Below are 12500 nucleotides of genomic sequence, written 5' to 3'. Positions count from 1 at the left end.
TAGAACAACATATCCGTTCGATTGCCAAGTTCATTTCCTCTTCGCGAACAAAGTCACTTCCTTGGTTGTTAGTAATTTGTTAATAATTTTTTTATTTATTTTTTTGCTTCTATCGTGTTATATTCTTGTTATTGTTTTATTATTGTCTTTATCAAGGGTGTGGTTTTTGATTATCTGTTTTGCTTTTGCTTTGATAATTTCCTTTCTTTTTTTTACTGTTTCCTGTTTATCAGCGTTATTGCTTTGCCTTTTATACCGTATTATTTTTTTCCGTCTTGCTTATCAACTTCGTTTCATCTTTTCATGATTTTTTTTCTTTGCTAATCATCAAAATCATGTTTCTTTTATTGTAATATTTTTCTTACATTCTTTCCTTTTTTCACCTGTTTTTTCATATTTTAATTTATTCTTTCTTCCTTTTTTTAGCATATTATTTCTCGTTTTCATTACTTTATTGTTTCTTTTACATTTTTTCCCTATCAGCCTATTATTTCTTTCATTCCTTTATTTAGTTTTTCTTTCACTTTTCCTTTTTTCTTTCATTATCTTCTTTCTCTCCTTCTTTTCATCACTTTATCCCATTTTTCCGTTTCTTCCATCCATTTATTCCCTATTTCCTCTCTCATCCTTCCATTTCGTTTTTTTTCCTTCCTCTTTTTTTTATATTTCCCATTCTTGCACCAACGAAGCCACGGTGCAAGATAACGGACAGTTTCTTCGCCCCGCCCCCTCCCCCCTCCCCCCACCACGCCCCCCGCCCCTCCTCCGCTCGCACGCCCTCGCCGCCTTCTGTGACGTCATCGCTCGTTTCTTGCGCCTCCTCGTTGGCGTGACCGCAGCTGGCCGGTGGCGAGCGTGTGTGTGTGTGTGTGTCGCTGGACGTTTTGTTTTCCTCCTTTTTTTCGTTATTTGTTCGTCCCCTCTTTCCTCTCTTCCGTTTTTTTTTTTTTTTTGTTGTTTTTTAATTCTTGTTTTGTGGTTCTCTATTTGTTTATTTTTATGTTTTTTTCCCCTTTGTTTGTTTCTTTCTTCTCCTTTTTCCTATTCCTGAGCTTCTCTTTCCACCTTCTCCCCTTCTTCCTTTCCTCCAGTCTCTCCATCCTCCATTCTCCCCTTCCCTCCCTCTTTCCCTTCTACCCTTCCATCCATCCTCCCTTCTCCCCTTCCCTCCTCCTCCTTCTCTCCTTCCTTCCTTCCTCCCCTTACTTTTTCCCCTTTCCTACCTTCCATGCGTTGCTATGATGTAATAGTTTTGCGGTTGATATAAACTTCGTCGACCCATGTTGTTTTATGTGTACATCCCCTTCCCTCCCCCCCTCCCCCCCTCTTTCCTCCCCAACGTTCCTCAACTTATTTCTTCATTTTTTGTTTCCCTTTTTTTTCTTTCTTTCCGGTCTGTTGCGTAATGGAGAAGAACATTATTTAGAAAAACGTTAATTTCTCTTTTTAAAAGATCATTTTAATCGTTTATCTATTCCGAGCGAGTGAATCGTAGTTAACCAACACCATATCAGATATACAAACATACATACAAACATTCATACACATATACACGCATACCTATATACATACATACATATACATACAAACATACCTACCTACATACATACATACATGTGTATATGCATACATACATACATACACATACATGCAAACATACCTACATATATACATGGGTATATGCATGCATATATACATGTGTACATGCAAACATACATATATTCATACTGAACAGCTGCATATATACATACATATATCTATCTATCTATGTGTGTGTGTATGGGTATGCACTTTCCCTAATTTCTCTCAATTAATTTCAGCTTTACTTTTCCTAGCACCCCCTCTCCCTCACCCCCTTCTCACCCCACTCCTGTCCCTTCACCCCCTACCCACCCCCAATCTCTCCCCTCCCTCCCCCAACCCACCCCCTATCTCTCCCCTCCGCCCCAACCCACCTCCTATCTCTCCCCTCCCCTAACCCACCCCCTATCTCACCCCTCCCCTCTCCTCCCCTCCCCCAACCCACCCCCTATCTCACCCTGTCCCTTCACCCCCAACCCACCCCCTATCTCACCCCGCCCTTCCCCTCCCTTCCCCTCCCCTATCTCACCCCGCCCTTCCCCTCCCCTCCCCCAACCCACCCCCTATCTCACCCTGTCCCTTCACCTCCAACCCACCCCCAATCTCTCCCCACCCCTTACCCTCCCCCATCCCCCCTCCCCCTGCCATAACTGCGGTGAGCCCATCGCCAATTAAGAGTTACCCTGAGAACGTGACTTCGGATTCCTGCAGGAAGTTTGTCGTCTCCGCCCGTTCGCTTCCTGCCGTTCGCTGTGGCGCTGTGAATATATTATCGTGGGTGGGCGCTTAAGGGAAAGTTTATGTGCGTTTATGTGTGTGCTTCGGTGTGAGTGTTTGTGTGCGTGTGTAGAGGGGAGTGGGGTGGTGAAGGTGGTGGAGGGGGTGGAGGGAGGGGCGTTAATTTGGGATTATTAGAACCGATTTTTTTAAATTCGTGGGATGATTGTGATTAATCTTGATTGGAATGAGGTAGAAGATTGTTATCTATTCGAGGTATAATCAATGCAGTGAATGTAATTTAAATATAGGTTTCATCCTCGATATTAAAGGTAACTAAAATGACTTCATATACACGAGTGACTTAGTGCGGATCTCAGAGCAATGTTGAAGTGGAGAGTTCGTTCGCCTCTGTCCTTCCTGGGATGCGAGACGCCCTTGCAGGTCTCGCCCGCCAACGCCCGTACCGAGGACGCGAGCGGCGAGGGCGTGCGGGCGTCAGGGCTGCCCGCCGTGGCCTCCAGCTCCTTCTCGGCCCCCGCGACGCCGGTGCCAAACAGGTCGTTCCTCCACCGAGCTTTTGTGCCAACGTCCCCGGCCTCCATCGGGATCGCGGAGGCCCTCGGGTTCTACGACGGGGGGCTGGGGGGGAAGAAGCCTCCTGCCGAAGACGCCGCCGGTCCGGAGAAGGTCGCTTTGCCTGCTGGGTCTCAGGATGGCAGCGGTAGGTCTCAGTGCCTTGGAGGACGAGACGGGGAGGTTCAGGACGACCAGGACCGTGGCGCCCCTCCCCGCGAAAGCCGCTGCCAAGATGAGGGTCAGGGCGAAGGGAAGCAGGGTGCCCGGGGTCAGGGACGGGATCAGGGACAGGATCCGGGACAAGGACAGGCAAAGCAAGCGAGTCAGACCGACGCGCAACTGCAGGCTGCCAAACCCCAAAGCCAGGATATCAACGTCAAGCCATCTACTTCGGAAGTCGTCGAAGAAAAGGTCCCAGACTCGCACTACTCTCAACCCCGTAATAACAAACCCATCGCCTCACCAGAGACGGGGACCTTGCCGCGCCCCCCTTCGTCCAAGCCGCTCCTGAGGTACTTCTTCGGCACGATGGACAACCACATCAGCTCCCTGAGAAGCAGCCACGAGCGGCGCAGTCGGCCCAGCGCCTCCCACGCCAAGGGGGGCGGAGAGGACCGCCACTACGCTCAGCCTCGAAGCAACAAGTGCGTCAATTGCAAGAAAAACAGCGGCGCAGAGAGGCCCGTTACCCGCCGCGTCTGTGGCGTGAAATCGCTTCCGCTGACCCTGGAGAGAAAAAAGAGCAAGAGCACCTTCTACGTCGATGTACCTGACATATCTTCGCCCGAAACGACGGATCGGAAGAGCGAGCAACGGAGCTGCTCTTGCGCCTGCGGTCGCGCGGAGGGAGGCCGGCGGGAGAGAGCGGCCAAGGAGGAGAGTGGACGGAAACTGCCGATCGATCCCAGCGATCTCTATAGCAAACCGCGAAAGCGACGCGCGAAACCGGGAAACCCTCCGGCCGAGCGAGCCAAAGCGCCTCCGAAGCAGAGCAGCGAACCGCAGAAACACGATGCTTCGAACCGCGAAAACGAATCGAACAATCCTACTGCTGAGTGCAGTGAACCAAAGAACCTCCCGTGTGATTCCTTTAGTCATTATAGTAAACCACGGAAGACATGCATCGAAGTGAAGCAACACCAAAGTGAATCTGTTAGTCATTATAGCGCACCCCGTAGGCATTCAGAGGAGCCAAAGAACCTAATAGTCGAGTCAGTTAGCCACTACAGTGAACCCCGAAAGCAAAGCACCGAACCAAAGAACCCCCTCAGTGAAGCGAGTGGCCATTACAGCCAACCTCGGAAAACAATCTTATCCGGCCCCCGAGCGCAGTCCGCCGTCGGGGTAGCGACTCAGACGAACCCAGAGGACTTCGACGAAACATCTTCGAAACGTCTTGAAGGTAAATCTGAAGATGAGTCGACACGAACGACCGAAAGGACCGAGGGCGTGAGGTGTCGGAACGTCGAAGCTCACGAATACGAACCGCTCGACGTCGTGGGAGAGTCGGAGAACCATCTGGACGACGCCCTCGACTTCCGAGACGCCCTCGGCTACAAGAGGGCGAGGGAGATCAGGAAACAGAGAGGCAAAACGGGAAAGGAAGACGGAGAAGAGAAGACGAAGAACCGAAAACAGAAAACCAAAGATAAAGAAAAGAAGAGCGGGACGGGGAGAGGGAAGAAAGGAGGCGCCAAGTCCAAAGAGCACAAGTCGGAGCCTCCCGAAGACCCGCCGGGCGCGTCGCGGAGGTCGAGGAGGCTGACGCGAGACGAAATCGTGAGGAAACTCAAAAGCATCTACAGGATCGAGCCAAGTACCCCCTCCTCTCCCTCCTCCTCCACCGCCTCCCCACCGTCCCCAACCGCAGACAAGAGTAACGACGCGTCTACCTCCTCTTCTTCTGTCATACGCCCATGCTACAACACCTTCCCACGCCCACGCCCTCGACCACGCCCAGCCACGCAGACGAGCCCCCTCATCAGCTCTGAGAGTATCCCAGACGGGGCCTACGTCGATCTTTTTCCTGTCTTGGTGAGTTATACAGTCGATTCTTTTCGAAAGGAAGTTTTCTCGAATTATGACGTCACGTTTAGTTTTTTTTATTGTCATATATTTATGAAATACTAGTATCTTCATTATTTTATACTTCCTTACTTTTGATAGATCACGCTTGATTTTTTTATTATCATCATTTTTATTATTATCATAGTCCTCATTATTTTATACTTCCTTCACTTTTGATGGATCACGCTTAATTTTTTTTAGTATCACTATACTTAATTTGATTTTGAAATACTAGTGTCCTCATTATTTTATACTTCCTTTACTTTGATAGCTTCTTTTGTTTGAGAGGAACAGACCTTCAAAGCTAGCTACTGATTGTTTTGTTTCTTAAGTGATTTCCAAAGTAATAAACAAAGTAACAATTTCTTTTAAAGCTTCAAGGCTCTCATTGTTTACCGGCGACACTGACTGCTGTAAACCCTGCCAGTTCATCCTTTCATATACAGGCAGTATCCTTGCTTTCACTTTTGTCTATGTATACAAACTTAGAGGACACGCGTACTTACATATTATGCATACCTACGTAGATAAATGAGTAAACACACACACAGATGTACGCATATACGCACACACACACACACACACACACACACACACACACACACACACACACGCACGCACGCACGCACGCACGCACGCACGCACACACGCACACACACACACACACACACACACACACACACGCACACACACACACACACACACACACACACACACACACACACACACACACGCACACGCACACGCACACGCACACGCACACGCACACGCACACGCACACACACACACACACACACACACACACACACACACACACACACACACACACGCACACACACGCACACACACACACACACACGCACACATGGGACCTTTAGGCTTTAATGGCGTCCCCCAGCTGTGGGATATGGGGTCGATTAAAGTCCGTAGAGAGAGAGAGAGAGAGAGAGAGAGACAGAGAGAGAGAGAGAGAGAGAGAGGGAGAGAGAGAGAGAGAGAGAGAGAGAGAGAGAGAGAGAGAGAGAGAGAGAGCGCTGGGGGGGGAAGAGAGAGGGAGGGAGAAGGAGAGTGGGAGAGGGGAAAGGGAAGGAGAGGGAGAGAGAGAGAGAGAAGGAAAGTAGGAAGATACACAGAGAAAAAGCCAGAAAATAGAATAACGGAATCATTAGACAGATGAAAGTATCTAGATTATCGTTGTACTTCTGAAATAATAACACAAACATTTAAAGTTAATCAAGATGATCCGACAGCATATTGTTATGTTTTTATGTATAAGATCTGTATAAAAGCAAACAACATATAGGACATGGCATTTGCATAGTCTCTCTCTCTCTCTCTCTCTCTCTCTCTCTCTCTCTCACTCTCTCTCTCTCTCTCTCTCTCTCTCTCTCTCTCTCTCTCTCTGCCAGGTCGACCAGTCTCTCTCGACAGTCTTACAAGAGAAAAGAATTCTTAATAATCTCCGCCTTTTCGTACGATTTCCACACTTCCTGGGTTGCCCTGGGGTGAAAGTGTGGGCCCGGGAGAGAGAGAAAGAAAGAAAGAGAGAGATTCTTTTTCGGATACCGGGTTTGAGCTACTCTCTGGAGTGCATGCATGGTCATAAGTGACATCATTTTCGTGTAGTATGAATGTTACACTTCCATTGTGGGTTGGTATTGAAACTGTGGTATGGTAGTGTGAAAAGCCCAATAAAAAAGCCCTTCTTTATGTATTACTTTAAGGTGTATGGGCTTGTGTGTGTTTCAGGCTACACACTGGGTTCTTCTCTGACCTTATAGTAAGGAATAATAACACAGGAATCCTTTTTGTGTATTATTTTATGTGTATGGGCATGTGTGTGTTGTTTTAGGGTGTTCACTGGTCTCATCTATGATATTAAAGCAAGGATGGATATGCTTACTAAAGACTATAATTTGCTAGCATATATTTTTTTCTTATAAGTTTCTTTTATATAATATAATATAAGTTATAATATAATATATAAATATATAAAGTTATAATAATATATAATAATATGTAATAATATATAATATATAATAATAATAATATATAAGTTATAATAGGATATAAGTTTCTTTTCTGTTTAATCTGCGTACGTGTTTGTGTATGTAGTTGTGTAGTAGTTCTTGCATATGTAAGTTTAGCGTGTTTGCATATTTTTGTGTTTGTTTGTCTTGTTTAGTTTGAGTGTTTTTGATATTTTTACTTGTAAGATTACAATTCAGATAATTAAGATAGATATCGCAATAGACTTCGTAATAGTAGTAATGACACTAATCCATAGTATTTGATTGGATTTGATATGATACGATTATCAATAATGAAATGGTCACAATAGGACTATAAAAAACACTGGAATATCCCTAAACCCTAACCCCCTCCTCCCTCCTGGCCCCTCCCCCCCCTCCCCTTACACACACGCATCCTGCCTGCCGCGTGACCTCTGACCTGCCCTCGAGCCAGTGACGTAGAAGGGAGATGTTTGTCTTTTGATTTTTTTTTTCGTGATAGTGTGATGGATACGCTTAGCGAGAGGGAAGGGAGGGAAGAGGAAGGGAAGGAGGGAGGAGGGAGAGGTAGAAGGAGAGGGAGAAGGAGGGTAAGAGAGGAAAGAAGGAGGAGGGAGAAGGAGAGGGAGATGGAGAGAAAGAGAGAAAGTAAGAAAAGCGGAAGAACTCTATTAAAAAAACCTTGTTATTTTCCTTATATACCTTTCCTCCCCTTTATATCACAATATAAGTTACTATATTTCAAAACCAAAACAAATGATAAATAACTAGACAAAAGAATAATAATAATAAAAAGTCACCCCCCCCCAAAAAAAAAGCGTGACACAAGAACGCCCCCCCCCAAAAAAAAAAAAAAAAAGAAGAATCAAACAAAAGAAAAAGAAAAATCACGTGATCTGCCATTCCTCTGCTACCGACGGCGACCCGCGACGGAGGCCGAGTTGTGTTCCTTCGGCATGACCTGTAATCAGACACCTGTGGGATTCGACCAGACGTCCCCGCTACTGCCCCAAGACCTGTCTCTGTGGGCGGGGCGCGTACTGCGTCTGTGGGGCTGCGGTTGGGGTGGTGTCTGTGGTGGTTGGGGGAGGGGAGGGGAAGGGGGAAGGGTCTGTGTTGTCTGTGGTGGTTGGGGGAGGGGAGGGGAGGGGGGGAAGGGTCTGTGTTGTCTGTGGTGGGGGGAGGGAGGGTCTGTGGTGGGGAGGGGGGTTCTGTGTTGTCTGGGGAGGGGTCTTTGTTGTCTGTGGTGGGGAGGGGGGGGGGTTGTACACACACACACACACACACACACACACACACACACACACACACACACACACACACACACACACACACACACACACACACACAGAGAACACACACAGAACACACACAAACACAAAATATCTTTCACAAATAAACACAAAACCCCACACACAACCAAGCACAACCCTCCCATACATAAACATAATAAATAACCATCCACACCCTATAAAAAAGATAATCCAGGCTCACATAACGACCAATTATACAGGGCATGTCACCGGCCATGACATCCGGCAGGCGTGACAATGGGCATCGGGCATCCGTGACGAGGGGCATCGGGCATGCCTTAATGACAGCCTGAATTATAACTCCCCCACATCACGCGAAGTTAATGGCGCTGATGCTAGTGATGATGCAATTGTCATCACGATCTGAACCCCGCTGGCCTTTCGACTCGAAATGATCTTATCTGAATTGATAATTTTCGTTGATATAAAAGGGGCTGAATTATGCCAATCGGACATTATCTCTCATCATCGATTATGCCGATCGGACGTAGGCGATCTATCAGTGTTACGAGTGATTGGTCCTTATAAGGTGACTGTCTCGTATCGCTTGGGTGTCGATTTATTTATGTATTCATAGGAACGGCCTTGGTTTTCGCTTTCGTCGAGTTTATTTAAGTCTGGCCTGAAAATGGGAATAGTAGTTGAAGGAGATGGAGATGGAGGAGGAGGTGGAGGTGGAGGTGGAGTTGGGGAGGAGGAGAAGGAGGAGGAGGTGGATGAGAGGGAGAAGGAGGTGGATGAGAGGGAGAAGGAGGTGGATGAGAGGGAGAAGGAGGTGGATGAGAGGGAGAAGGAGGTGGATGAGAGGGAGAAGGAGGAGGAGGTGGATGAGAGGGAGAAGGAGGTGGATGAGAGGGAGATGGAGGTGGATGAGAGGGAGAAGGAGGTGGATGAGAGGGAGAAGGAGAAGGAGGAGGAGGAGGAGGAGGGGAAAAGAGAAGAAGAAGAAGAAGAAGAAGAAGAAGACAAGGAGGAGAGAAAGAGGGGGTAGAGACATAAGATACTGAAAGCCAGAGGCAAACAAAATAAACAAAGATACAGAGAGACAAAGAGAAAGAAAAAAATAAGGAAAGAACAAAGAGAAGCACAAACAGATAGAGAATCTCGGAGACAGAGAGAAGAAGAAAGAAAGAGACACAGACCCACTAAGTCGCTAAGACAAGACACCAAATTCGGAAGAGGATTATGCGTGACCTTGACTCCCACACCTAAACCGACCTTTTTGGAAAGTGCATCTTTTCATATGATGACTTTTTGGCGCTCAAGAGTTCACGAAGGACGATAGAACCATGAAAAAAAAGAAATATTTGTTCATCTGTTCTCCTATTCCCATCATTTGTTCAAAGATCCTCGACCATCTTGCGAGAAGAAAGGGGACACACCCCGACCTTCTTCGGAAACTTGACACAAATAATGCATTTATTTACGGCCGCCTTCTAAACCGACCTCATTTGAATACAGCTGTATCTTTGCTCGTCAAATACAATAGCTGTGACTAAATATGCTGTGTCACCCCCTGCTGTGTCGCCCTGTGTACACCCCGAGTGAAAGTGAATAGAATGTTTACAGATGACAGACAGAAAGCAGTAGTTCTTTATATTATTTATATCTGTATCACCCACGTGGTCACGGAGAGAAATGTAAACAAACAGTCAGCTGCCATTTTGTTTACATTGAAGGTTACTGAATGAATCTTATTACAAAACTAGGGAATCAGATTAGCAATTGTTGTTGTTGTTACTATTATCTATTATTACTATTATTTCTTGTTTTTATTGATAGCATTATTTTGGTTATTGTTATTATTATTATAACTATTGTTATCATTATTATTATTATTATTATCATTATTATTTTTATTATTGTCATCATTATAATGATTATTATTATTATCACTTTAATAATTATTATCAATATTGTCGTTACTGTTGTAATTATTATTAGCATTATCATCATTGTAATTATTGTTATTATTATCATTATCATTATTATCATTATCAGTAGTAGCATTAGTATACTGTTAATTCTTTCATCATTATCATAATTTACTATTATCTTCATTTCTATATTAGTGATAATAATAGCGACAATAGTGAAACATAATAATGTTATGGTTAATGCTGAAAATGATCAAAATAACGATAATCAAGATAATGATAATGATAATGACAAATAACGATGATAATTATATGCACTCTCATCCTCCAGCAAAATTCGCCTCTGAAGTCATGAATTGCAGTCTGAGTGGATCTCATGGTCGTGTGAATGTCTGTCTCCTCATTCTCATTCAGCTTAAATGGAGAGTAAACAAATACACCGGAGCATACTGATTCAATATATTTTTCCCATTCTCTTTCTTTCTTTGTCTCGTTCTCTCTCTTTCTCGTTCTCTTTCTCGTTATCTCTCTCTATTTCTTGCTCTCTCTCTGTCTGTCTGTCTGTGTGTGTCTCTGTCTTTGTCTGTCTCTGTCTCTTTCTCTCTCTCTCTCTCTCTCTCTCTCTCTCTCTCTCTCTCTCTGTCTCTGTCTCTGTCTCTCTCTGTCTCTCTCTCTCTCTCTCTCTCTCTCTCTCTCTCTCTCTCTCTCTCCAATTCTGTTATCTCTTTCAGTTCTGTTTGTTCGTATGTCTGTCGATCTCTTTAACAACCTACCTACCTGTCTAATTCTATTATGTTTTTTATCTGTCTGTCTACCTATTTATCTATCTGCCTATTTATCTATCTACCTACAATGTATGTAAGTCTGCCTATCTATGTATGTATATATCTATGTATGTATGCCTACCTACCCATCTCTATCCTTATCTATCTTGCCACACACACCTAAACTATCGATCACACACACGCACACACGCACGCACGCACGCACGCAGCACGCACGCACGCACACACGCACGCACACACACACACACACACATCCACACACACACACACACACACACACACACACACACACACACACACACACACACACAAACACACACCACACGCTCACACACACACCACACGACACTAACTCGTTCACGCTCACGCCCACGCTGCGCCTACACTCATACAGACACACAAACACCCACAAACACCCATAGTACGCCCATAGCACGCCCCTTGTTCACAGGATAACTTAGTAGTTAATACATCATCTCCAACAATAACAGAAAGGAGATACACCTTTAAGCTTACATGTTTCGAACACGTCAAACAGCTGGTGTGTCGACGCCCACTCACGCCCACTCTCTTGTTTGCGTCTCGTTGTTTGTGCGCATTTTGATGTATTTCTTTTTGTTTGCTTGGATTTTGTTGATTATTGATTATTGTTGTTAGTATTATTAGGTTTATTGTTGTTGTTATTTATTATAATTTTTGTAGCGATTATCATTTTTTTTAATGAATTTATTTATGTCTGACTTTCTCATTGCTTTTCTGTGATTATTTTCTTTCTATTTAATTTTTTCCTTTTTTAATGAATTGATAGGATTTACATTTTCCTTTTATGTTTTTCCGCCTTCTCCTCATATACCTATTTCTCATTTTGCTTTTCTTCTTCCTCCTCTTCCTCTTCCCCCTCTTCCTTCTCGTGTTTCTCTTCCTCTCCTCCCTACCCTCGCCCAATCTACTTACTTCTTAGCTGCCTCTTCCCCCTCCTCTTTGTCTCCTCCCTACTCTCTTCCTTCTCATCTTCCTCCTCCTCCTCCTCCTCCTCCTTTCCTACCTCCTCTTCCCCCTCTACTTCCTTTTCCCTCTCTCCTATCGTTTCTCTCCTTCCTTCTTCCTTCTCATCTTCCTCCTCCTCTTCCTCTCCTATCTCTTCTTCCCTTCTTCTTCCTCTTCCTCTCCTTCCTACGCGTACAAACCAGAATTTATACCTCGTCCCACTGCCTTGGTTAAAGCTGACATCCAGGTGTTCCGCAGGTGTTCACAGGTGTTCACAGAAATCTTGGCACACCTGTGTAAGCTATGTGGGCCATGAACTCACAGTCTCTCTCTCTTGCTCTTTTTCTTTTTCTTTAATTTTTTCTCTCCTTTGCTCTCTCTCTCTCTCTCTCGGTCTCCTGTCTCTCTCGGTTTCCTCTCTCTCTCTCTCTCTATCTATCTATCTATCCATCTCGCTCTCTCTTTCAATCTCTCTCTCTCTCTCTCTCTCTCTCTCTCTCTCTCTCTCTCTCTCTCTCTCTCTCTCTCTCTCTCTCTCTCTCTCTCTCTCTCTCTCTCTCTCCTCCTCCTCCTCTCTCCTCC

The 12500-nt window shown here is 45.2% G+C and overlaps 1 protein-coding gene across 6 annotated transcripts in view; it reads left to right on the top strand.

Moving 5' to 3' along the window:
- The window catches only part of LOC113826669 (uncharacterized), a 605469-nt gene that overhangs the window by 286231 nt on the left and 306738 nt on the right, over positions 1–12500 (top strand). The window contains exon 1 of one of the 6 annotated variants that reach the window (XM_070137943.1): positions 2668–4911. The exons of the other annotated variants lie outside the window; for them this stretch is intronic. Within the exon in view, the coding sequence (XP_069994044.1) occupies positions 2683–4911 (2229 nt within the window). The 5' untranslated portion in view covers positions 2668–2682. Of the gene's footprint in view, positions 1–2667; positions 4912–12500 lie in introns of those variants that run through there. 6 annotated transcript variants of the gene reach the window in all.

This window comes from Penaeus vannamei, chromosome 23 (assembly GCF_042767895.1).
Source record: "Penaeus vannamei isolate JL-2024 chromosome 23, ASM4276789v1, whole genome shotgun sequence".
In the NCBI taxonomy this organism is placed as follows: Eukaryota; Metazoa; Arthropoda; class Malacostraca; order Decapoda; family Penaeidae; genus Penaeus; species Penaeus vannamei.
This window is presented reverse-complemented; position numbering and strand designations above follow the sequence as displayed.